This window comes from Podarcis gaigeae (genome assembly GCF_964106915.1).
Source record: "Podarcis gaigeae genome assembly, chromosome: 9".
In the NCBI taxonomy this organism is placed as follows: domain Eukaryota; kingdom Metazoa; phylum Chordata; class Lepidosauria; order Squamata; family Lacertidae; genus Podarcis; species Podarcis gaigeae.
This window is the reverse complement of record NC_139685.1, coordinates 32,822,423-32,847,242: the sequence shown is the minus strand read 5'-3', so window position 1 is coordinate 32,847,242 and position 24,820 is coordinate 32,822,423. Positions and strand designations below refer to the sequence as shown.

At 41.5% G+C, this 24,820-nt stretch overlaps 1 protein-coding gene across 10 annotated transcripts in view; it reads left to right on the top strand.

The window, feature by feature from the left end:
• The first annotated feature begins 1,089 nt into the window (after nt 1-1,089).
• Nucleotides 1,090-24,820, top strand: part of WDR17 (WD repeat domain 17) — a 50,164-nt gene continuing 26,433 nt past the window's right edge. For 2 of the 10 annotated variants that reach the window (XM_083755371.1, XM_083755369.1), the window contains exons 1-7: nt 1,090-1,183; nt 12,984-13,112; nt 14,648-14,831; nt 15,825-16,055; nt 20,206-20,457; nt 21,450-21,572; nt 24,242-24,429. In XM_083755371.1, the coding sequence (XP_083611497.1) occupies nt 12,990-13,112; nt 14,648-14,831; nt 15,825-16,055; nt 20,206-20,457; nt 21,450-21,572; nt 24,242-24,429 (1,101 nt within the window). In that variant the 5' untranslated portion in view covers nt 1,090-1,183; nt 12,984-12,989. The other 8 variants (XM_083755366.1, XM_083755364.1, XM_083755368.1 and 5 more) reach the window with 7 other exon arrangements.

Sequence of the window (24,820 nt, the reverse complement as noted above, 5' to 3'; positions counted from 1 at the left end):
CCCTCTCCCCATTCTTTGAACTTGAAAACACAGGCCTTGTATTATGCCATATGGGAGATGCGAGTTCACTACACTGACATGTATAATATTTTCACTGCCTCATTGTGTGAAGCAGATTCTGTCCCTGATCTGCCAGTAGGGCTTCTGGAGGAGCCTTCTTCCTCTTTGCAGTTCTGCAGAGCTCACAGACCCAAGAGGACTAACTCATCACAGATCCAATGCCACAAGCAGAACATTTCATCTCACTTCTGAGCACAGTGTTTCCAATGGAATAAATTCACACAGCAGTGAGTCATCAAGAGGCGAAGAAAAACAAGTAGAATTATTATCATTTTATTACACTGGTATACAGTCCTTGCATTCATCCGAAGATATCAGGGTGGCTCACGGTATAAAAACACAATATATAAAACACAAAAGCATGTAATAAAACAATAACAAAAACCACAGAACAAATAAACACCCCCCCCAAAAAAAAACATTTAAAAAGGGGTATAAGATGTTAATCAACCAAAGTCCTGGTTGAATGTTTTTGTCTGGCTCCTAAAGGTGTATAATGAAGGCACCAGATGAACCTCCTTGGGGGAGAGCATTCCATAAATCTGATAGCACCTTAAAGCCTATAAAAAATAGGGTCCATTTCCTCAGATGCATGGTACATTTATTACTATTTCATTTATCCACGCATTTTTAAAAGTTCCCTTTCCTGACCATGGTTGCCTCCCCAATAAAACCTCGCACCAGAAAAAAGAGGTGGGGGTTAAAAATAGAAAAAAATGAGGCATGCAAGAAAAAGTGAGCGTAGACGAAAGGGGAGGAAAAAGCAAAATCCACCTTCCAAGGCCAGGCCGCCCGTGATACTGTTTGTGGGCTGAGCCTTTCCCCTCTCACCCGGCCCGTTGCCTTGGCAACCCGCCCCCCCCCCGCTGCCGCGACGTCCATCACGAGAACGCCACGCCCCTCCATCGAGCAGCCAGCAATCCGTGCGAAGCGAAGGGGGCGGGCCCAGCCAGTTACCAAGGCAACCAGGTTGGCATCCCGCCTGCGGCGGCTGATTCTTTTCCTCCGCGTCCTCGCCGCGCTGCGCCTCTCTCGGAGCTGTTAGCGCGCGCGGAGTGCGCGCGCGTTGTCGTGCGTGCGCGGGCAAGTCCAGTAGCGCCCACCAGCGCCTCGCCACGGGCAGGTAAGCAGCAGGAGGAGGACGGGCAAGCGAGCGGAACCGAGAGCGGGTTGGTGTGGCGAAGAGGGCAACCTGTAGCCCTTGATGCAAGCAGGTTGTCTGTTCCCCAGGTGGGAAGCGGGCGGGAAAGGGGCCTCGCTGACCTCTCCTAGGTGGGGAAGGAAGCTGAGGCGTGACTTGGCTGTTGTCTTGCAGCCACGTTGCGGGAGTCCTGAATGTGCTCCGCTGGCCTGGCCGCCTTTCACTTTGGGCTCTATTTATCTCGCAACTCGTACTTGGCTTGTGGTCCTGATTCCAACCCTTCACGCTCTTCTCTCCTGCTCATGATATTCATCTGTAGCTCTTGTGCCTCCTTTCGTTTTTTAGGTTATGGAGAAACAAGTACGTTTTCTGGCAAGCGTTTCGGATTAAGATGCTTGCTTCCCACCCCACCCCCCATCCAAAAGGAGAGGGTGTGTTTAACTTTTTCTTTTTAAAGGGGGGCGGGATTAGAATACTTTACAGCTCCATGTTTTGTGATCCGGGTGCACGTGGGAAGTGGCTATTGCAAATAAGCATTTTTCCAGGCAGTAATAATAGAAGCGTTTTGATTTTTGTTCTGTGTGTGTGTGCAAGCGGGGTTTCTGACAGCGTGCCATCACTTGAAAAAAAAAACACAACTTGTTGCATGTAGATTTGAAGGAAAAGTGTATACAGTTTTTGGTATAAAAGGGCAGGCATAGTGCTGCAATGCTTTCCCTACTTTGTACGTGTCTACAACATTCAGAGGTGTAGCTGTGTTAGGTGGTGGTAGGAAAAACAGATTGTCTTAAAGAGTTGACTGTGGCATGGGCTTCCTTGGACTAGAGCCATCAGATGTAGGCTCCCATCCAGGAGACTACATACTGCAATAAATCTATTAGTTTTTAAGATGTCGCATCTACAACGTTCAGTGGTTGAAATGAGAGAGATGCTGAACAATAAATAGCAACAATGGAGTAAGGCAAGCACTCAAATGGATCATAGAACATTCAAGCAAACTTAAAGAATGCGATGTTGTAAACCAAGTACTGTATTGAAGAGCCAACAACTATCCCCGCCCCATTCAGTTGCATGATGAAATGTGAAGTCAGTGTGAAGTGATCTCTCTATGGAACTGGGTTGTTTTAAAGACAAAAACATGGCAACATCGAAATTCTGTGCTTTTGAAAAGCTGAAAATCCCTTGCTTGCTTAATGATGGCTCTGGGGGTTGGCATTATTATTCCCTTTGAACAATCCATTTGTCTAACAGTGATATCTGCCCAGAATGTCCATTTGATTTCATGGAGAATTAAAATGCAAAATGTTTAAACATGTGGCTTACAATGAGATCAGAAAAATAAATTGGAAAGTGGAAGAAGTATGCGCAATGTGAGTAATGATTACTTGTGTACAGATATACACATCCACAGGAGCTCCTGCTCTCCCACAACTGGCCCGGTTGGTTCTGCTCATTCTTATCTTTCCTCCTCTATCAAACTGAACACTTTCTTCCCTCTTCATCTCCTCTACTCCACCCCACTCAAATAATTTGGACAGCTTTTAGCTTAAAAAAAAGGTTTTAGGCATATGACATGTTCCTCTACTTAAAAAGCGAGTTTATTATTATTTTTCAACTTGAAAGTGCTTGTTGTTGTGTTGTGTGTGTGTTTTAATAATAATCACAAGAGCCAGCCAACGAGCATGCTGTTCAGCCAGCTTCTTGAAGAAGGACTCATAGCTAGCGTCTATGAAAAAAGTACATCTTACCCAAAAGGGGTGATTGTGGATCCCCAGTGAGTTCCCCACTCAAGCTATGTACATTGTGCATCAAGTGCCTTTGCAAAGGACCATTAAAAAATAACTTGTGGAAGTGCTAACTAGGAAGAGAGTTTATTTGTAGCCTCATGGTGAACTGCATTCTGACACTGCTTATAATCTGTTTAAAAACTGCCTCAGAAGTACAGGTGACTAGCACTCCACATGCTAAACTTACATGCAGCACACTATGTGGTAATCCACAGAGTTAAAACTGATGTACTGTACTGTGTATGTGCAGCAGAACTGAATAATTCAGTCCAGGAAAAAGAGTGCTACATTGGACTATAGGAAACATGATCCAGTGTTCCCTTCCTTTAAAAAAAGAGAAAAACTTCTTGCAGACCAACCCCCCCCCCCAGCACACCAGAGGAATATTCCGTTGGAACCCACTAGCCAACCATTTTATAAGATTGACCATAAGAGTTAAGAAGCCTTTTTTGTTACTCAGCAATTATCCAGTGAGCCTTCCTGCTGTGTTTGGATTCCAGTTATATTAATTTCCCCTTCAACTGTTTTGTTTCTCAGTTTTACTAAATAAACTTGAGAGAGAAGTAACAACAGAACAGAATTTTTATAGGAAGCAATAATGCTTTCCAGTGGGATATTTGGGGTGTCCTTGGGTTGGTTCTTGATGTTATTGGTAGTATGGTATTTTAGTTATAGCATTAAAGACAATGACTAGACTGAATGCCTGTAGAGAGCCTAAACAGGAACAGTTATATTTATGTATTCCTATCCTTGAAACATCACAGCTTCTTTGAAAACATTTTCACAAAACTCTCCTTTCTTTCAGCTATTGTTTATAAACTATTCTTCCCCAACCTAGTGCTCTCCTGATGGTTTGAACTACAGCTCCCATCAACTCCAACTAGGACAGTTGTGCCTCATGTTGGATTTCATGGCTCTAGTAGCCTAATTTTTGAACTTATGGGGAGGGGTTTTCCCCCTCCCCCTGCTTTGTGTAGCATCTTGCTTTATTAAGAGAGCTGGAGAGTACAAAAGCTTTCTATAATTTTGTGACATTTTGGTCAGTACCATAAAGGTATTACTGAAATAAAGTTTCAGTTAGCTTCATATGGGCCTAAGACTTCTTTTAACTCCTTGTATAAGGTGCTAAAAGGATTTCTGTGGCAGCAGCTTCACCTTCAGATTCTGAAGTTCTGCTTACTCTGTTAAGGGCCCTCCTTAACACTCTTTCAGCTCTCTCCCCTGGGCCATCATCGTTTATATACTTGTGAGTTCTTGCACCCTAGTCCCAGTGGACTGCTGCCACATAACACTTAACTTGTTAAGCAGACTAAGCAAAACTTTTCCATAATTATGGTATATGGTCACAGGGGTGCCCAAAAGAGGGCCAGGTTTGATGAAGTGAACATGTGTGAAGTTGACTTTTTTTAGGATTGAAGTTGTTGAACATTTTTTACAATTTTACCCCATAGTTGTTGAGTTGTTTTTTTTTGGGGGGGGGGATTTTACCCCAGGTCATATACTGCCACGGGGGCCAGATTAAATCAAACAGAGGGCCGGATTAGGCCCCTGGAATGGATTTTGGACTAGGGGAAGTTTATGCATGCATCTTCTGAAACCTGGACTTTAAAAAGGAACTTGTTTGAATGTTTAAAACTTGTGTATACTGTAATAATGTTACAATGTCTTCACTTTATATTCAGGCCTGGATCCAGGGTTTGATTCTGCAGAGTGCATTGTGTTCTTATTGCCTTTTGGTATTAATTGGAGGCTATGTGGTTAGTGCCATATAGAACCATAGACTTTTAAGCAAGGGTTTCTGGGGTCTGGACTGGCTCAGTCACCATGGTGACACTAATCACAGAATTAAGTAGCAATGCATTGGATGGGATTTGTGTTTATATCTCCTTTGAAGACTCCTGGGATTACTTTCAAAAGCTGGTCTAAATTTAGATCAAATCAAGAATATCCCCATTTATCTTTGTTATAAGTTTAATATTGTTCGGTTACGTTTTGTTTTAAATAAACAGCAATTTAAATTTCATTTCATATGTTTCATATTTCATATGTTGGAAAAAATGACCAAGACTTTCTTGTTGGAAGGGAGAAGGAATTGAGAAGTACTTGTATATTAAGCAGAAAGCCTGTGGTAGATCAATAAATATTGAAAGCATTAATAGAAATTCACTTTGATTTACTACTTCAGATGAGCCATATCATGTATGTGGTGCTGTGGTCTAAACCACTGAACCTCTTGGACTTGCTGATTGGAAGGTTGGCAGTTCAAATCCATGTGGCGGGTTGAGCTCCCGTTGCTCTGTCCCAGCTTTTTCCAACCTAGCAGTTTGAAAGCATACCAGTGCAAGTAGATAAATAGGTACCACTGTGGCAGGAAGCTATTCGGCATTTCTGTGTGCTCTGGCTTCTGTCACGGTGTTCCATTGCACCAGAAGCAGTTTAGACATGCTGGCCACATTACCCAGGAAGTTGTCTGTGAACAAACGCCAGCTCCCTCGACCTGAAGCGAGATGAGTGCCGCACCGCATACTTGCCTTTGACTGGGCTTAACTGTCCAGGGGTCATTTACCTTTGTACCTTATCATGTATGCACCTTATAAGGTTGACTGAGATTGAATTTGGGGTGAGGGTGGAGTTGCTCTTTTATGGTGCAATACTATGCATGTGTATTTAAAACTGAGCCTCATCAAAATCAGGGGTATAGGATTGCAGCATAAGTAAGTTGCCAGTCTTGCCTTCTTGGGCAAGGTTCTGTAGACTATATCCAGGCACTCTTGGTGGAAACTGATTTTCTAGATCCATTTCAGTCCGGGTTTAGACGCAGTTTTGGCATAGAAACTGCTTTGGTTGCCCTGTATAATGACTTGTGTCAGGAGAGAGACAGGGGAAATGTGACCCTTATAATTCTCCTTCAACTCACAGGAGCTTTCGGTACCATCAGCCATGGTATCCTCCTGGAGCACCTGTCCGAGTTTGGGGTGGGTGGCACTGCTTTGATGTGGCTAGACTTTTACAGAGGGTGATGCTTGGGGACTGCTCTTCGGGCCAGTGGAGTCTTCAATGTGGGGTTCCTCAGGGTTCAGTTTTATCCCCTATGCTGTTTAACATCTACATGAAACCGCCAAGTGATGTCATCTGGAGCTTTGGAGTACCTTGTTAGCAATATGCTGATGACACACAATTCTGCTTCCAGTATTGGAATTAGTCTACCCCCCCCCCCCCACTTTTAGTTGAATGGGCATTTGAAGGGAAGATTAAGCTTCCTTCTCACGCCTGTCTGCTCTTTAAAAAAATTAATAAATGCCTACATACTCTCAAGAAAATATGCGGTTGAAAGCATCAGAATGATGCAAATTTCAAACAACTTATGGTTGCTTGCATGTCACCGTTCCAAAATACAAGAAAAGAAATGCAGTGTTGGACATCCATTAGATCTTAGCTCGATCACTGGCCCTGATGTTACAGAGGTCTGACTGGCCTCAACTGGAAGTTGGACATTTAGCGTCACCTATTCCATGCTCTGGAACACTATTCCAGCAAAGATTTGGCAGCAAAGATTTTTCCAGCAAAGATTTGCCGTGGCCACTGCGGCATGGGCACCAGGGAAGAGGCGGAGGCTGGGCCACCCTCGCCCACCTTGCTGAAACAGCGCCGTGCCCGAAGCCTCCGCCTTTTCCCTGCCAGAGGAGCCGCCCTCCAGCCGCTGCCTGCCTCCTCCAGCCCTGCAAAGCTGCCAGCAGCGCCATAAAAAGCTTAGCAACTCTGGGAAATGGCGGGGGCACAGGTATCTTTGCACCACAGCACCGGATATACTTAAGATTGCCCAGATTGCACAGTGTTCATTGAGATTTACCGGTAATTCCCAACACACCATCACTGCATTAGTGCTTAGGCTGCAGTCTTATGCAAACTAACTTGGGACGGGAGTGAATCCCATTGAACTAAGAGAGACAGTCTATGTTGTCTTCTATAGCCCGAAATATTAATAAACTTCAATATAATAATATAGTAATGGTTGTGTGTGTGTGTGTGTGTGTGTGTGTGTGTCCCATCCTAAATTGTCCCCCTTTCCTTGTTTGGATCTCATACCATATATGGATCTTATTTGTGCTTGAATCTTTTAAAAATGTTTTCTATGAAATAGTCATAGTAAAACTTGCTTTTATAGATGAGTTGATTTCACAGAGCATTGGGCTCACCTCTGTGTAGTCTCAGAAATTTTCACACAGAATCCATATTGCCTTAGCAGTAGTCAAGGGCTTAGTTACCATATCCTACATTTCAAATATACAATGGCTTGGATGAGTTGTATTTCGTATTGGTTTGATGAAGATGATTGGTATGATGGACAGCAAAGTGTAAGATACTTTCTTTTCTAGAAATAACTGCTTTGTACTTAATCTCACTGAATCTTTCTGCAGCGTATTGCCTGTTGTTTATAGCATTTATACTTCCCACTGCAGTGCAGTGGTTGAATCAGAAATCTTTATGTGATAGGTGAAATTAAAATTAATCATGTAATACATTGTTTCATAACAACAATTTGATGTTTGGAGCTAAAGGTAAGCTGTCACTTTGCAAACAGTGGAATCTACTTGGGGTTCCGTGCTTAAAATACAATATACTGCAAAATGTTTATTTTACTGAATTGGAAGAAACTGATGCAATAGCTATGAAGGTGGGAAATAATTAAGAAGCGCTTAATAGATATTAAGCCAGTTTTACTAAATGCAGCATTGAATTTTACTCAGTGTTTTTTGAAGACTGGTGTAGGCATTAACAGTATTTTGCAGTAAGAAACAGGGTTGCTATGGTGATCTTTGTATGATGTTTGGGGGGGGGGAATTTAAAGATATCAAACAACTGCTTCAGGAAATTATAATTTTCTATGGGTTTAAGAGAGAGTAGAGGGAGTGGAAAATTCTGGATTTTGGTGCACTGGTTGTAAGTTGCATGAAATACATCACAGTGCACAATTGCAGCAGCATAGATCCTTTTTGTTGTTATGATCAACATCTTGCAGCAGTGCAGTTTTTAAAATGGTACAGCAGGATAAAAAGATCAGTTCAATATTGTATTTTTAAAAATCGTAGCAAGTTATAACTATGTCTAAAAGAAATAATATGAGCAGAATTTATTAATTTATTAAATATCTTTCATATCCTGCTATTTCTGGGTAGATCTCAAGGCTGTGTGCATACGGTTTTCACGCCATCTTCCATTCAGATACTTCTGAGACCCAGATCTGATTACATTCTGCAAGGTTGTAGCATCGTGTGGCTTCAAACCTGAGAAGCTGAATGAACACAGTTTAGCACAAGAGAACAAAACAAAGGAAGATGTACTGACAATACAAGCATACAAATATGCATGCCATAATTTGTGATGAGTCAGGCAGATGGATCTTTTGTGAATAATATGTATGTACACATATAAGGGACCCAGGTGGCACTGTGGGTTAAACCACAGAGCCTAGGACTTACTGATCAGAAGGTCGGCGGTTTGAATCCCTGCGACGGGGTGAGCTCCCGTTGCTTGGTTCCTGCTCTTGCCAACCTAGCAGTTCAAAAGCACATCAAAGTGCAAGTAGATAAATAGGTACCATTCCGGTGGGAAGGTAAACGGCGTTTCCATGTGCTGCTCTGGTTCGCCAGAAGCAGCTTAGTCATGACCCGGAAGCTGTACGCCGGCTCCCTCGGCCAATAAAGCGAGATGAGCGCCGCAACCCCAGAGTCGGTCATGACTGGACCTAATGGTCAGGGGTACCTTTACACATATACATGCATACTGCAGCTGCATGTATATGCACTATGCATTACTCACATAGGAGTGACAGGGGCATGACAGAGGGATGGAGTCTCTTTTCTTGTAACTTATTGTGTGTGTCGTATTAAAGGTTGTCACCTGATTAAAGAAATAAGTATTTATGAAAACTGCAGGTGATCTTTTAGAAGAGCCATTTTACCTTGTGTGTGAGAGCTGGGTGGGTGCCTCCTTGAAGATGGCTCCCCCCTACACACAGCAGATAATAACATTGCTTGGCTAAAATGAATGTCCTGCAGAAATTGATAAATGGCATTATATACAACATTTCAGTGTTTTCTCATTTGTGCACACACAAATTGTTGGTAACAGAAAGACAGCATGCATTGGATGTGACTGGCAATAAGTTGATTGATTAATTTATTTATATCCCCTTTTTTTCTCCAAGGAGCTCAAGGTGGCATACATGGTTCTCCTACCAGTGGCAGTCCTTGGGATCTCAAATTTCAGCAGAATGCCCAAATTTGGTACCTCCCTGCCTCTTGCCTTCCATTCTACATCATAGTTGTGGAACCCCTGAGGCTCCATGCCCAGTGTGACCAAACTGGTCGTGCTCCCCTAAATCTGCCTCTGCTCCCACTCTTCAACTGATCCCCACAACAACCCTGGGATGTAGGTTAGGCTGAGAGGCAGAGGCTTGCCGAAGGGCACTCATTGAGCTTAATGCTGAGTGGGGATTCGAACACTGGTCCCCCAGGTCCTACAACACACTGGCTCTCTTACTTATACACAAGGATAAGGTATTCTTACGAAGTTAGAGCCAATACTGAGAACACAAGAGCTGGACCAGGAAGACTCTGGGAAAATGCACACTTGCATATTAACATGGTACCTCTTCGGAGAGCTGTAGTTGCCAGGCTACTGACATTGCTGTGTCGTATATGTAGTGCTCCACCATGCTTGGACTGCTCTCCAGCATCTTTTAGTAGCAGTATTATTTCGTTAACAACATCAGGATTTAATTTCCTTAGCCGTCAAGTAAAGCGGTTTCACATTATAGACAGAAAGAGGCTGCGTATTTGGAATCTGCAGGGAATTGAAATGGACATGGAAATCCTTAAATGGCTTGCAGAAAATGACATCTCTGTGAAGGTAGGGGTAACCGAGGCATCCAGCTTTCTCAAGCCTGCCCATTTTATTAAAAACAGACTCATGTTCAAAGAGATCTAGAACAAATAGTCCTTCAATTTTATCACTTTTCTATATTTAGAAATGAGGAAGGGCTTAAAATATTGCTCTTGATGTAGCTGGCTGGGAGAAGGGTCTCTCTCCCTTCCCCTTTGTTGTAGCTTTGATAACCACAGACATCATTTTTTACTAGTATTTTGTTTATGATGTAAAATGCGAGTGTAGCAAAATGCTTTTGTGTCACCTGTGTCTTGAATAGCTGAGACTTATTTGGCAAGGCTGATTTTATATATTCCTACTCTTGAAGAAGTTTAACTTTTCATTTTCTTAGAGTTGCTTTCAGTTTGTGGTGAATGTGCTTCTCTGTGACTGATTTAAATTACTGAGGAAGTCAGTTAGTTCTGGTTTGGATGCATAATGTTGACTAGTGGTTCAAGTCTTTGCAGAATTGATTTTAGAATACAGTGGTACCTCGGCTTAAGTACTTAATTCGTTCCGGAGGTCTGTTCTTAACCTGAAACTGTTCTTAACCTGAAGCACCACTTTAACTAATGGAGCCTCTCGCTGCCGCCGGCCGCCGGAGCACGATTTCTGTTCTCATCCTGAAGCAAAGTTCTTAACCCGAGGTACTATTTCTGGGTTAGCGGAGTCTGTAACCTGAAGTGTATGTAACCTGAAGCGTATGTAACCCGAGGTACCACTGTATTACTGTGGTAGAATTTTTTTTAAAAAAATCCGCATTGCAAGAATTTTTGGAATATTATCAGGTTTCCCAAAATGTGAGTTTTCCATGCAGAGCCTTCTGGCTTCTGAGGATCAGAAACTAGATCAAAATGGTGAATGGACAACTTGAGGAAAACTGCAATTGCTTGGTCCTCTTTGAAGCAATGTGGGTATGTCTGAAATCAGCTGAATAAGGCTGGTAGTGACAACAAAGTGGAATGGTAGAGGATCCCATTAGGTTTTCTAAGGTAGAGCAGTTTGCATGTAGGATGTTAGTAATGAGTTTTCATCCTATTGATAGGGATTCTAAGAAAGCTGCCAAAAGAAGATAGGGATTTGCATAAAATTTGTGCTAAACGCAAATTCAGAAATACTTACTCTTAATTAAATAGAAATAAGATACATCTCTTCATTGTGGGAGAGAACTATGACCTTTACCTGCTGAGCCTGCTGTGCATGTGCTAACTCATGGGTAGCCAAACTAAGGCCCGGGGGCCGGATCCGGCTCAATCGCCTTCTAAATCCGGCCTGCAGACGGTCCGGGAATCAGCGTGTTTTTATATGAGTAGAATGTGTCCTTTTATTTAAAATGCATCCCTGGGCTATTTCTGGGGCCTGCCTGGTGTTTTTACATGAGTAGAAGGTGTGCTTTTATTTAAAATGCATCTCTGGGTTATTTGTGGGGAATAGGAATTCGTTCATTCCCCCCCCCCCACAAAAAATATAGTCTGGCCCCCCCACAAGGTCTGAGGGACAGTGGACCGGCCCCCTGCTAAAAAAGTTTACTGACCCCAGAATCATGGGCAGTTTCAAGGGTTTATCTTTAAACTGGATCCGAATGGGAAGGTCCTTCAAATAGAGGACTGTCCTCTGTAAAGTAGGACCATCCTATTTATAGGTGGAAGCTGGGCTTAGATGCATAGTTGGGCGTTTACCGGACTGTGTATATAGGGATAAAATTATTAATGAATGCGCTTCCTTGTGTCATTTTCCTGTCTACCTGTTTTGTCAGCGTCATGCTCTAACCAACTGAGCTAACCAAAACTCTCATTTTTCTAAAGAAAGATCAGATAGATACTATGATCAAATAAATGCAGTGCAGTCCAAGTTTTTTGCAGTTCTCCATAGGGAGGGGGACCTCACTGACCTCGGATTACTACATTTTAAATAGTTGTTACCCGCCTGCTGGTAAAAGACGAGTAATAAATTTAATAATAATACCAAAGAATAACACCTGCGCAAGTCCTAGATGCGCCTTCCTGCAAAGTGGCATTTTGGAGTGATGAAACTTGACTGGCCAGGTTCTGACAGCCTGAAATGTTCCCTTATCAAGAAAGAAGCTGCTTCACTGGCTCAGTGATTATTGATCTGCCCAAAGCCCAGGGTGCAGCGCCTCTCCATCTTGGCATCCCTGCTGGGTAACAAGGCAAGTGAGCGGCTGCTGCTGTATACTCATCCATCCTGCACTTTAAGCATAACTTCTTCATATCATCTTGGGATTTCCTTCAGGCTTTTCATTTTAAAAAATGATTTCCCCTAGTCAATCATTTCTTCCTCAGGTGGCCAGGGCAGAGGAGTTATTTCATGCATTTAAATCCAGTTTTCTAAACAATTTCTATTTGTCCAAATTGAATAAACACACTTCAGTAGACTCTTACCCCATGTACATTGAGTTCAGGCAGATGGAAAATGTCAGTACAGAAGGGAAAACATCTCTCTCCATCTTCCTCCCACTACTTCATTTGAAGCAGCCCAGACTCAGCTGCTTGTTTTCAGCATTTAGTATCTAAGAAGCCAGACCATCAGTTAGCAGTGAGCAGTGCTATTTTTCTAGAAAAAGAGGTACCAGAACTCACCATGAACACTTCCCTTGCTCTCTTATAATGGCAGTGGTGTCTACCTGAGAGGTGCTGGAAATGAGTTCCTGTGAGTTCCTCCTGGAAAAAAGCCCTAGGAGTGAGGTGGGGAAAGAGCTGGGTACAAATATATACGTAGTCATCACAGTATTAATTTTAATGATGTAATCAGAAAATTAGACCAAATGTGCAAGTTTCAACGGAACTGTAATATGTATCGGAATTAATGAGTGAAGTTTGTATGAGAGCTGGCCTTTGCAAATTGCACCTATGCAAAGTCTCCGTTCACCTGTCCCAAAGACCAATTAAAGAATCTGAGCTTATTTAATCACAAGGATATTTGCGTGGTTTTATTCAAGATTCTGTCTTCTTGCTTTACAGCTATGTCTTTCCTAGTTCTTCAGACTGTTCTACGTCAAAGTGCTGAATAAAACATCACTTTAATTATTCTGTTTCTCTGTTTTCCAGGCAAAAATGGCACAGGTTAAGCAAGTGGGCTTATTAGCTGCTGGGTGTCAGCCATGGAATAAAGACGTCTGTGCTGCTAGTGGAGATAGATTTGCCTATTGTGCAACTCTTGCTATTTATATATATCAGGTGAGATGGATTTTTAGATTTCTCTGTGAATATTTTTCTTTCCTGCTATACAGTAATGTTTCTTAGTGAGTGTTACCGCAGGATTAAACAGATCTTTATTTATTTTATTTTAAAACAAAATCTAACTACATATAATGTTCCTTTTTAGGGAAATTTTAAATTTTTATTCTGTTAGCAGTTCATTAGTTCAGGACCAGAGTTAACCAAGCTGGAGTGACTTGGGAGTCTGTGGTACAGATACTGCATACTGCTCTCTATCAGAACTGTTATATATTTCAAAAGCTGTAACTTAGGCCAAAAAGTCATGTGTCTCGATGTAGCAAAGGGGTTGCATGTAAAACAGTAGCCCCAGATACAGGTGTCCATTTATGTCTGCTTTAACAGATAAATCTGACAAGTTTCACTGAGAGCCTATGTGAACATTGCAATTACAGCACACACAGGAGTAGACTTCAGTAATCTTTTTTAATATGGTGCCCTGTACAATTTCAAAATTTGGCATCCCCAAATGGATCGTTTCAATTATGCATCTTCTGAGTTTTGTGCCCCCTCAGCTCAGTGCCATGTGCGGGGGAACCGAGTGCTAGGTACACATCTCCAATCAGATGTGCATCCACAACCGCTCCATGCATGATTCCCAATCCTATTTCATCCTCTTGAATTTCATTAATTTCCCCAGCCTGCCTTAGGACACCCAAAGGTAGGCACAAGAGCTGTTTAAGGAAAACTGTTACCTCTATGCATCAGGTTTCCATCTTGGATTTCCCTTCAAGCTGTTGCCTTCTCTTGCTGTCAAAACTGCAAAACATTGCAGATGCCCACCAGATGTGCGTACATGTACCCCCTTCTTAATCCAGGCTCATAGCTTTAAGAGCTTCTTTTTTTGGAAACATTTCTTCAGGAACCTAATCTTTCAATATATCCTCATGTGTACAATTAAAATGTGTGCTTTTTAAAGGCAGAAACCTGGGGCTGTATCTAGTGCCAGTCCTGCTCAGCAGACGCATTGCTGTTAACGGACGTAGCTAACTTATGTCCATTAATTTCAGTGGATCTATTTTGAGTAGAACTTAGTTGGCTACAACTCTTGGAACTTAAGGTAAGCCAACTTAAGGAAGTCAATGAAAGGAACGTTTCCCATTCCCCTTTCTCCCGTGCAGCTCCTGTGCCCCCTGAAACAACTGTCTTGAGGGTTTGTGGGCCCTTTTAGACTCTTCTGGGATGGCACTGCTGGGGCAAGGGAATATTGCCGAAACTTGGGTATATCTCTGCCTGATTTGTGGTGATTCCCACCTCCACTAGCCACCTTTGCCTCTCCTGTGGTGTTAAACGCCTCTCTCTCTCTCCCAACCAACCAACCCTTCCTTAAATCTTTCTGAATAAGCTTGTGGAATGCAACCTAGTGGCTCTTAAGCTTCCGCCATTACTTAAAATGCATGTGTAATTAGTTTTCAATGTTTCTGAAAGTAGCAAGATGCACATACTGTATTTTGAGGTATATTTACATTTAATTTTAAATCTGTATAACCTTTCAGCTGGATCATCGGTACAATGAGTTCAAACTGTGGGCAATTATGTCTGAGCACAAGAAGACCATCACAGCCGTTTCCTGGTGTCCCCATAACCACGACCTGTTTGCAAGTGCAAGCGCAGATAATTTAGTAATAATTTGGAATGTGGCTGAGCAAAAAGTTACTGCAAAACTTGATGGTACAAAAGGTAAGAGAGAAATTTGAGTCTAATGACATTTATTAATAGCAAAATGAAGCCACCAAAGGCTGAATCCAGAAGTGCTGTTCTGTCAGTTGAAGACAGCCAAGGCTCCCACAAGCAGAAGTGTGTGTGTGTGTGTGTGTGTGTGTGTGTGTGTGCGTGCGCGCGCGCGCGCTTTTTACTGATTTTTCCACTTTAGTTCCCTACACATGCAGTCTGTGAAGTTTGGGGGATGGGGTGCATCTGGAATAGAATGGGAGGTGGTGGTGCAGGGGAGGGGAGAAGGAATTGGTGAACATCACCTTGCCCCTCTTGACATGCACACCATTTCAGTTCACAGGAGCCTAAGCGTGATAGTTTTGCTAGGATGACACAAAAAACAAATACAGTCAGTTTCCCAGACAACAGCTTGAAACTACAAACCTCTGTTCTGTTATCCTACTATAGAAAAGAGGGAGATTGCTGCGGTGAAAACAGTTGGCTCTGCTTGACCATTACTATGAATTAGAGTAGAAAAGGCGCCAGTTAAGGTATTTTAATTTGGATTATGTGTATGTATATTTAAGGGTAGACCCTTAGCCAATTCCGCCATGAATGCTTTGCCAGCAGTCTGCTTCAGGATGTTTCCTATGGAGGGAACAGATTACATTTGAAAGGAAATTCCCTGTGTTTTGTTCAGGAAGGATCCATAACCAAATAGCAGCTCTTCCTATAAAAGAAAAATAAAAACCATGTGACCTTTCCATTCCAGTGTAATAACTTCCTTATGTGTTTCTCCAGAGAAATTCTTCCTTTGAAGAGGAAAAAAATACATTAGAACCAGCACACATTCTCTTTGTGTTTTTAATCTCAAGGCTGAAATGTGTTCATAGAGTGAATATTCAGACTGAGAGATGAATGTTATTTGAGTTGCCTGTTTGTTTAAATTCAGTATCACACTATTGGAGATGTGGCACCAAATATTTTTTTAGATTCTTAGATTATGTTTTTATTTTTCAGGAATTCCTGCATCTCTTAGTTGGTGTTGGAATGCAGGTGATGCGGTTGCTTTTGTCTCCCATAGAGGACCCTTGTATATTTGGACAATTTCAGGACCGGACAGTGGTGTAACAGTACATAAAGACGCTCACAGTTTTTTGTCAGACATTTGCCTGTTTAGATGGCATCCCAAGAAAAAGGGGAAAGTAGTATTTGGACACACTGATGGAAGTCTTTCTATTTTTCAGCCAGGTAAGGGTCTATTTTATAACATATGCATGTTTTGATGCATGGTGAAGAAAACCATTCTTTTGAGAAAACTGGACACTTGTTTTTCACGGAGTCTCTCTCCTCCCCCCCCATTGCATTGCTAATGGAAGGGAGTGGAAATCTCAAGTCTTATGCAGCACAATATTGATTTTAGATTAACAAGGCATCATAATTTATTACTACATAATAAGCACATTCTTGGAATACAGTAGCCTTGTTTGCAAATCACAGTATGCCAAACTGTGTCTTCCTGGGACCATGCAAAGAGGAGAGGAACTCACACTCATTTTGCTGCTACCAGGTCCTTTTAGTCTTGGCTACAGATCATGGTTATGGAGGGGAGAACTTAACTGCAGCTTTGTGCTCAGATGATGCGCAATCCATGTGTTAAAAGGACCAGGGAAGAGGGAAGTAGGTGTGAGCGTCAGTTCATAAGCCGGCATGTTTGCCGGTTACCAATATGCCATAGTTTGGTTCACTGTGCAAACAAGGCCTGTAAATGTTTGTTAACAACAGGCTAATAAAATAAAAATATCTAATCATACATAGATGGGAATGACTAAGAATTCTGACCATAGGAGCCTTAACCCCTAGGGGCTGAGGGGTCTTTGCCGCCCAATAAAATATTTGAAGGGGCTGTTCCCCCCACAACATGATGGGCATTGCCATTCAAATGGTGTGTATGCACCACATCATGTGATTGATTATGCAGGGCGGGACTTACCTAGGCCCCCTAATGTTTTATTCAAGTTGGTACCCCTGATTCTGACATCCACTTTATACCAGTTGCTTGATACATTAGTTTCCCATGTGGAAGAAAAGGTAGATATGGCGCATCATGAGGTCATAAACTGGCAGTCAGTTAGCATGGTATATTATAACTTCTCAAAACAGAGATGTTTCTGGAGAGCGGTAGTCAGAACAAAAAGACTGATTGTCAGTCCTTTGGATATATCTTTAAATAGCTACAAGTGTAGGCATGTGGCTTCTATAGGTTTGCTTAGATGAATGAAGCCAGTCTCTGCAAGACCATGTTCATTTTCATATTGCTATAGCAACTGCTGCAGTTCTGTGTCAGTTCTCATTTTCAGAAGGAGGGATCTTTTTGATTTGTTTTTCATTCTGTTCAGTGTTGGCAGTTTAGAACCAAGCTTGTCAGAGTAGAAATTCAATCTGCACTGGGACGCGTCACAGTAAAGAGAGCTATCATGAGCCATTTTGTTCAGATTTCTTATTTTTAGCCATTTGCCCCACCTTAGACCAATTTAGAAAAAGACACATGATAACCTGAATTCATTAATGAGTTAATTTTTGCGGAGAAGGTTATGGATGCAACAATTTTATTTTCAATTGCAGGTTTAAAAATACAAACGCACAGTCACATCTCACTTTCTCACCTCCATGTACTAGAATTGTTGAGCCTTTGCTAAAATTGGATGAACCAATCAGTTCTGTTCAGTATAAATTTGGAACATTTGTATGTTAGAATGCCTCTGTGTAATCTGCATCTTACAGGGAAGCAGAAGCATGCAGTTTCCTTTTTCTTCTTTATGATAGAATCAAAGCCTGCTGGTGTATTTTTGATGCCAAAGATATGCATGGGCTCAATTTCTACACTCACTAGCTCTGAGGAAAAATGGATGCTTACTATAACTAAAAGATTAAAAACATCATGTTGAAGAGATGACCCTTAGTTTCTGATTTGTCAGAATGCACCCAGGCATTGCTCATAATATGTGTATCATACCACATTTGGAGTTCTCTTCCTAAGATACTTCAGTTACCCCCAATCCAGAGCTCTGGATGAATCTCAAGATGTGCATGAAACACTTTAAGCAGGGTGCCTTGTTCACTTTCTTGCTTCATGAACATGACAGGATAGACATGAAAGTTTCTGTTGCTTCCATTGAAATGAATGGGACATTTAGAGACTGGGGGACACTATCTGTGCATTAAAGTTCGTACACTTGCTTTGTTTTGCAAGGATGCCTGTGTCTATAATGAAAGCTTTGAGAAGTTCAGGCAACTGCATGCCATTCACAAGAAGCTGCTGCATAATTGCATCTCTTGATACTGAAGTTGAATTTGAACCCGCAGTCTTTAACAAGACAGTAGGAAGTTACAGTGAATGGTCTTTTTTCTTACAAAGTGCTGTTTTGCCCTCCAGAAAAGCACTGAACACCTTCCGTGTTGTAATTTAAGGCTGAATCATTATTGAGTAACTAGCACGATGCAACAATGGCTTTTAATTGTTAGCATTTAGCGTTTTACCCAGTGCATTCACTTTATTTTCAACTAATTAGCTCCCTCTAGCTACTAGTAACACAGTGGAGGCACACAACAAAAAAGAGTGCAGATATGTGAAAGTTTAACTTAAAGATTGGTGTTCATTCAAATGTAAAAATAAATAAATCTGCAGAAGTCGTTCTGGTTTCCTGATCCCGTGCAAGTGTGCTTGCCAATAAGTCCCACTGCATCTAGTGGAGCCTACCCCATTCTAAGGATCTCTGTCAGCAGTAGCCAGTATACCGTATTTTTTGCTCTATAAGATTCACTTTTTCCCTTCTAAAAAGTAAGGGGAAATGTTTGTGCGTCTTATGGAGCGAATGTAGGCTGCGCAGCTATCCCAGAAGCCAGAACAGCAAGAGGGATTTCTGCTTTCACTGGGCAGCGATCCCTCTTGCTGTTCTGGCTTCTGAGATTCAGAATTTTTTTCTTGTTTTTCTCCTCCCAAAACTAGGTGCGTCTTGTGGTCTGGTGCGTCTTAAAGAGCAAAAAATATGGTAATTCCCTCCAAATAGGGCGTTTCAGAAGTGGAACTCTGCTAAGCAAATATCCACTGGAGTCTAAGCTAGCCCAGCAAGCCTCAAGTTGCAGTGGAAGGCTTGAATCTTCCCTGGAATTGGCATAGCAATAAAAAAACCCCACTGCTTTCCCAACCCTTATGTGCTACAGGGCTGTGGATTCTGGCAGCAACTCTGCAGCTCCTTTAGGTCCTATTGCTATCCAGCTGGGGTTATGGTTGTACCCTAAGCCTATAAGAAACAATTCTATTCAAAGCTGCACAAAGACAAAACCAGAAAAGGCTAGTTTAGGTAAACGCCACGATGAAGAGTTCTAATCAGGGAGAAGTGCAGTCTCCCAAAAGATTAAGCAGAATTGTTACAAAAGGTATGTGGGAAATTCAGGACAGAAAAAACCCGACCCCGTGTAAAATTAGTTCAGGCAGCAAAAATGAAATCTAAAAACAAAGTTTTGCTTTCTCTTGTGTTCCACAGAAGAGGTAAGTTACTACAGAAAATGGTATTGGGGTGAAACTGCTTGCTAATATGGAGAATAGTGAAGAAACATGGAATAACATGAAAGCTTTTCAACCTCCCAACATTCCAACCACCTTTACTACTTGCTGATTGGTTCTATTCTTCTCCATCTCATTTGTTTAGAACAGAATTTTATTTATGAACTGGTAAATGGTAGGTCTGGAGTCACACCACTTGAGTGTCCATGATAAAGCTTTCCTTTTTCTTGGGGCACCTGATGTGATCCTCGGGTCTTATCTGATGCATTCTGGGCCAGAGCCATAGGAAATATCCAAACTTTTGACCTGGTCACCTTGGCAAAAATGTGTCTGTCTTTCCCCTCCTTTATCTATCCTATCTCTTAATTCAGAATCCAGAGGTTCAGGCTAAGAAAAATCTCTGCCACTAAGACCAACATTCGGGCTTAAGCCAGGAGCCAGTTTATTGACCAAGGTTTGTTCCATGGAACAATTGTTTGCATCATGGATGTAGCTTTTCCTTTATCCCACCCCCCAAATCAGCTTTATTGATAGAAAATCAACTTCAGTTAACAAGAACAATAGAAGCTTCCTGAGAATTGCACTGGCTTTGCCTTTCGTTGAGTAACCTGAAAACTCATATCTGCTGAGAAGAATGCAAAGAAGCTCTAGTGTCACAGATTCACTCTAGAGCTCATTGACTCTGTTGGGAGCAATCATCACGGGTAGTTGCTGCATCCAGTAGTTTGGATCTGCATTTACTGAAAGTTTTCTACTTTCTGGGACATTTGTTCAGTATCTGGAAAGCTAACTCTTAACCTGCTTTTAAAATTGATACATCTTTTACTTTTCAAGGTTCTAAGAGTCAGAAACATGTTCTAAGGCCAGAATCACTTGAAGGTACAGATGAGGAAGATCCCGTTACTGCCCTGGAATGGGACCCTCTCTCTACAGATTATCTTCTTGTTGCAAATCTGCACAATGGAATTCGTCTAGTTGATTCAGAGTCTCTGTCCTGCATTACAGTCTTTAGTTTTCCTAGTGCAGCAGCATCTGTGCAGTGCTTAGCATGGGTTCCTAGTGCTCCTGGAATGTTTATCACTGGAGGTAAATAAATATTTTCACACATTGTTTTATGAAATAGTAAGATACGTAATGCACAGGCACAGTCCAGAGCCATGAATGCCAGTTGGTTATTTCCAGTTTACTTCAGTAGAATGTGATTTAAATTGTGAGTTAGCTCAAGGTGAAGACAGAACATTTGAAGAGTGATAGAAATGGCAGCCAGCAGCATCTCTGCCCTGAAAACATATGTAACTATCTCTGTCTTGGAAGCAAATTATGGAAAGGGGAAAAGAAGGTTCTGTGGGGGTTTGATCTAGTTAGGGTTAAATTGGGTGGTGAGGGGAGAAAAGCTGGCTTTGGTGAAAACTATTCATAACAATGCCAGCATCACTTTCCTCTCCTATTCTCATCCTTGTTTGTGGAACAGTTTTGTATCTGGTTTAGGAAAGTTAATTCTAAAAAAGAAGAAGGTGAAGGGTGTGTATATGGGCATGTACATATGTACACTTATGTGCAGTGTGTGTATATACTAGATAACTCACATGATAAACAAGAAGAGGGAACAGACTGAGGGCTAACACACTTGCTTGGCATGAAAGCATGCTCTGTTTGCTGGTGTGCATGCTGTAACCCTAGTTGGGAAACCAGGCTCACACACTGTGTGAAAATAGGTGAAGACCAATGCTATTTCTCCAGGAAAAGAGGTGCTAGAACTCGCCATGAATGCCTGCCTCTCTTGTTCTCTTATAACGGCAATGGCGTCTACCTGAAAGGTGCTGGAACTGAGTTCTGGCGAGTTCTGGCTGAAAAGCCCTGGTGAAGACAGACAACACATCATGAAACAGGACATGGGCTCTGCTTGTCATATTCTGTTCATGACTTGTGTTATGTTTATCTTGTCTACCAAGAAATATGTATGCATAAATATGTACAAAATATATTGCAGTTGTTAAATTTTTGAGTCATTGGACTAGATAGATAGAACTTTTTCAATTGATAATCAGAAAAGAAATGGAATTTTTCTCTTAATGCAGATTCTCAAGTTGGTGTGTTGCGTGTCTGGAATGTGTCGCGTACAACACCAATAGATAATTTTAAACTGAAGAAAACAGGTTTCCATGGTTTACATGTTCTTAGTTCTCCCCCAAAGAAAAAATGTAAGTATCTTTAAAAAAAAAAAAATAACCAAGAAAAAATGTGCCTTTTTTAACTTTCCCTTTTCTGTTTGCACTTGTAAACTCTTTGCTGTTCAACACAATATAACATAACTATAAGCCACAGTGAATGGCTTGTCAGAATTGAGCAGTCTGCTACTTTGTGCTGCCCTGTTGCTCCTGCTTCGCTCCTTCTCTGGTACCAGCAGGAACAACAGGCCGTGAAGTGTTGACTTTTTGTTACTTCCGAATGCAGGGTTATTGGTTGTTTCTTCCAAATAATTCACTGTCATGGAGCAATGGCTAGTACAGACTGCCTAAACTTGGTAAGCCATAGTTTATTGTTATGTGTGAACTGGGCCAATATAGGCTGTATAGTCTTCCAAAACACCATTTAAAACACACATGCACAATAGGAATTCCTCTTTAAGGATTATTGGAATACTTTAGAGAGTCTCATTTTATAATTCAAAATGCATGTCAGTAAGAAGATTTGAAAGCATGCTAGTTCAGATGCCTTACAATGTGTTGAAAGCTCACTGATCCCTGAGTGCTCCATTTTGTCCTCCTGTTTTTCTCCCTTTCACCCCTCACCAACCTGCAATCCATTCTGTTTACCATCTTTTCTTTGTCTTAATTGCTGTAACACCCTTCGCCAAAGCCAGTAATGTGGCGAGTCTTCTGTCTGTTTAAGGGAGGGGTGCCATTTGAGAGAATCATACCAGGAGTGCCTTTCCTACCTGGGTCTCCTTTACCTGTGCAAAAACAGCATTCCATTTTGTTTCTACCAGGCTAAAATGGTTTGGGAGTGGCATTAATACTTCTCTTTTTTTGAATTTGCAAGAAGAGTATTGGGTCAGCTGAGAGTGAAACTAAAGGTGACATTAATTATGTGAATACAACTCCTGAACAGTAATTTTTTACTGTACATTTTTTGTACACGACATTTTTACTGTACATTTTTGCAACACATTTTTTGTTACATAACTCACACCATTGTGTGGATTTGAACTGCCAACCCTCTGATCGGCAAGCACTTCAGTCACAGTTTCTGCTCATAGCCCACTACTCTACACCAGCTATCCAGTTAGTTTCAACAATAAGCTATTGTATTATCTTAAAATCAGAATATATGCCTATATGCACCACTAGACTATTATAAGAAAAACAGAAAATTTAGTACAAATCAAACACATAAGCAGGTAAGAAGGACACATTTAATACATTGACTCAGATACTATGACTTTGTTATGCAATCAGCTTTTGTTTCCAATGTTGACAATACAGAGGAGATGTGAAATGATGCAAGATCGGGCCAGTGGGAATAATTAGGAGAGGAAGGCACATTAGCAGGTTTGAAGATGTCAGCAACACAGAGAAGTAGAATTCAATACAAATACACATATTCCCTTGGAATATACCACTTTGGAGCACATGAAAGTTATTCCCTCTTGAAATGCAAACAGCAGCTTCTGAGGGATGATTTTGTCAGGAGATAAAAAGTTAAACTCCCCATGGTTCCAAAGCTGCTCAGGTTTCCCCTCAGCTGCTATTTCCCATTGCTCTATCCCGGCAGCTGACAACCTAGCAGTTTGAAAGCATACCAACACAAGTAGATAAGTAGGTACTGCTGTGGCGAGAACGTAAATGACATTCCGTATGCTCTTGCACTCGACATGGTGTCCGTTGCACCAGAAGCAGTTTAGTCACGCTGGCCACATAACCTGGAAAGCTGCCTGCAGACAAACGCCAGCTCCCTCGGCCTGAAGCAAGATGAGTGCCACTGAGTGCCACATCCCATAGTCAAGTTTGACTGAACATAACCATCCAGGGTGTCCTTTACCTTATATGGAAAACATTCTGACTACTTAGAGAAAATGCTATAATTACTGTAATTATTATTATTAATTAAATTTCTATACCACCCTTCATCTGAGCATCACGGTGATTTTTATAAACAAAAAAAAAAATACAAAACATAGTAACAAACAAAAACAATACCCCCCAACGGTTTTAAAGGCCATAGATCGTTTAATTAGCTAGAGGCCTAGGAGAAGAGGATTGTTTTCACATGGTGCTTAAAGATATGTAGCGAAGGTGGCAGGCGAGCCTCCCCAGGGAGAACATTCCACAAGTGGGGAGCCACCACAGAAAAGGCCCACACACATGTTGCCACCCTCTGGTCCTCAGATGATGATTGAAGGGTCCAGGTTGGTTCATGGGGAGAGGTGGTCCTTGAGGCACTGCAAGTCTTTCTATTAAAATATAATTAGTATTATGATGGTATGTGAATTTTCAGTTCCCCTTTCTGTGCCTGAAATTAATACTGTTAGTAAAAAAGAACTTCTCATCAGCTGATTTTATAAATTTATTGTACTAAATCTCTCTGTGCCATATGCTTTAGTAAGATAACACTTGTTTCCGAAGGAGACAGCTGGACTGAGAAACTAAAACATTTAAGGAAAAGAAAGTTTATAGCTTCAATGTACTGGAGAGTAAATTAGGAAATTCTCATACATAAGAAATTCTCAGATGTAAGAAATAAATCAGACAGAGGTTAATTGCCGCAATTTCCCAAGAAATGTAGTTCCCAGTAGCAAGTGGACAATACTTTGTTTTAAATGTAGCAGAACATAAAACTTATGCTAATATGTTTTATCTTTTTAATTCAGCATTTTCTTCACAGTCTCCTACCAAAAACCACCACATGTCATCTACAAGTGAGGCTGTTCCACCTCCGACTCTAACACAAAACCAAGCATTTTCTCTCCCTCCTGGTCATGCTGTCTGCTGCTTTATGGATGGTGGAGTGGGACTTTATGACATGGGAGCCAAGAAATGGGATTTTCTTAGAGATCTGGTATGTTTGCTCTTCTTTCCAGTCTTTCAACTCGGGGTCGCTTAAGGTGTTTAAAATCTTCCTCATGTGATGTGCCCTAACTTTTCCTGGGGCTGCTTTCACATGGAGAATATTATATGTCATTGGGGCTGTCTGTGGATACAGATGTTTCTCCCAGCTGCAATTTCCAAGCTCAAGGTTTTCTACCAGCAAAAATCATGAGTATCTGAAGCATTCCCAGGGGATATTGCTATGTCCATATGTTCTTTCCTCTATCTGCACTTACCCTGGTAACAGAGGAATACCTTGCGGAGAATACTTTTTGAACATGTGAAGTAGCCCAAATAGAAATAATTTGTGTGCTAATAATTAGGCTGTTTCTTTCCTTCTTCTTTGAAGGGACTTGGAAAAC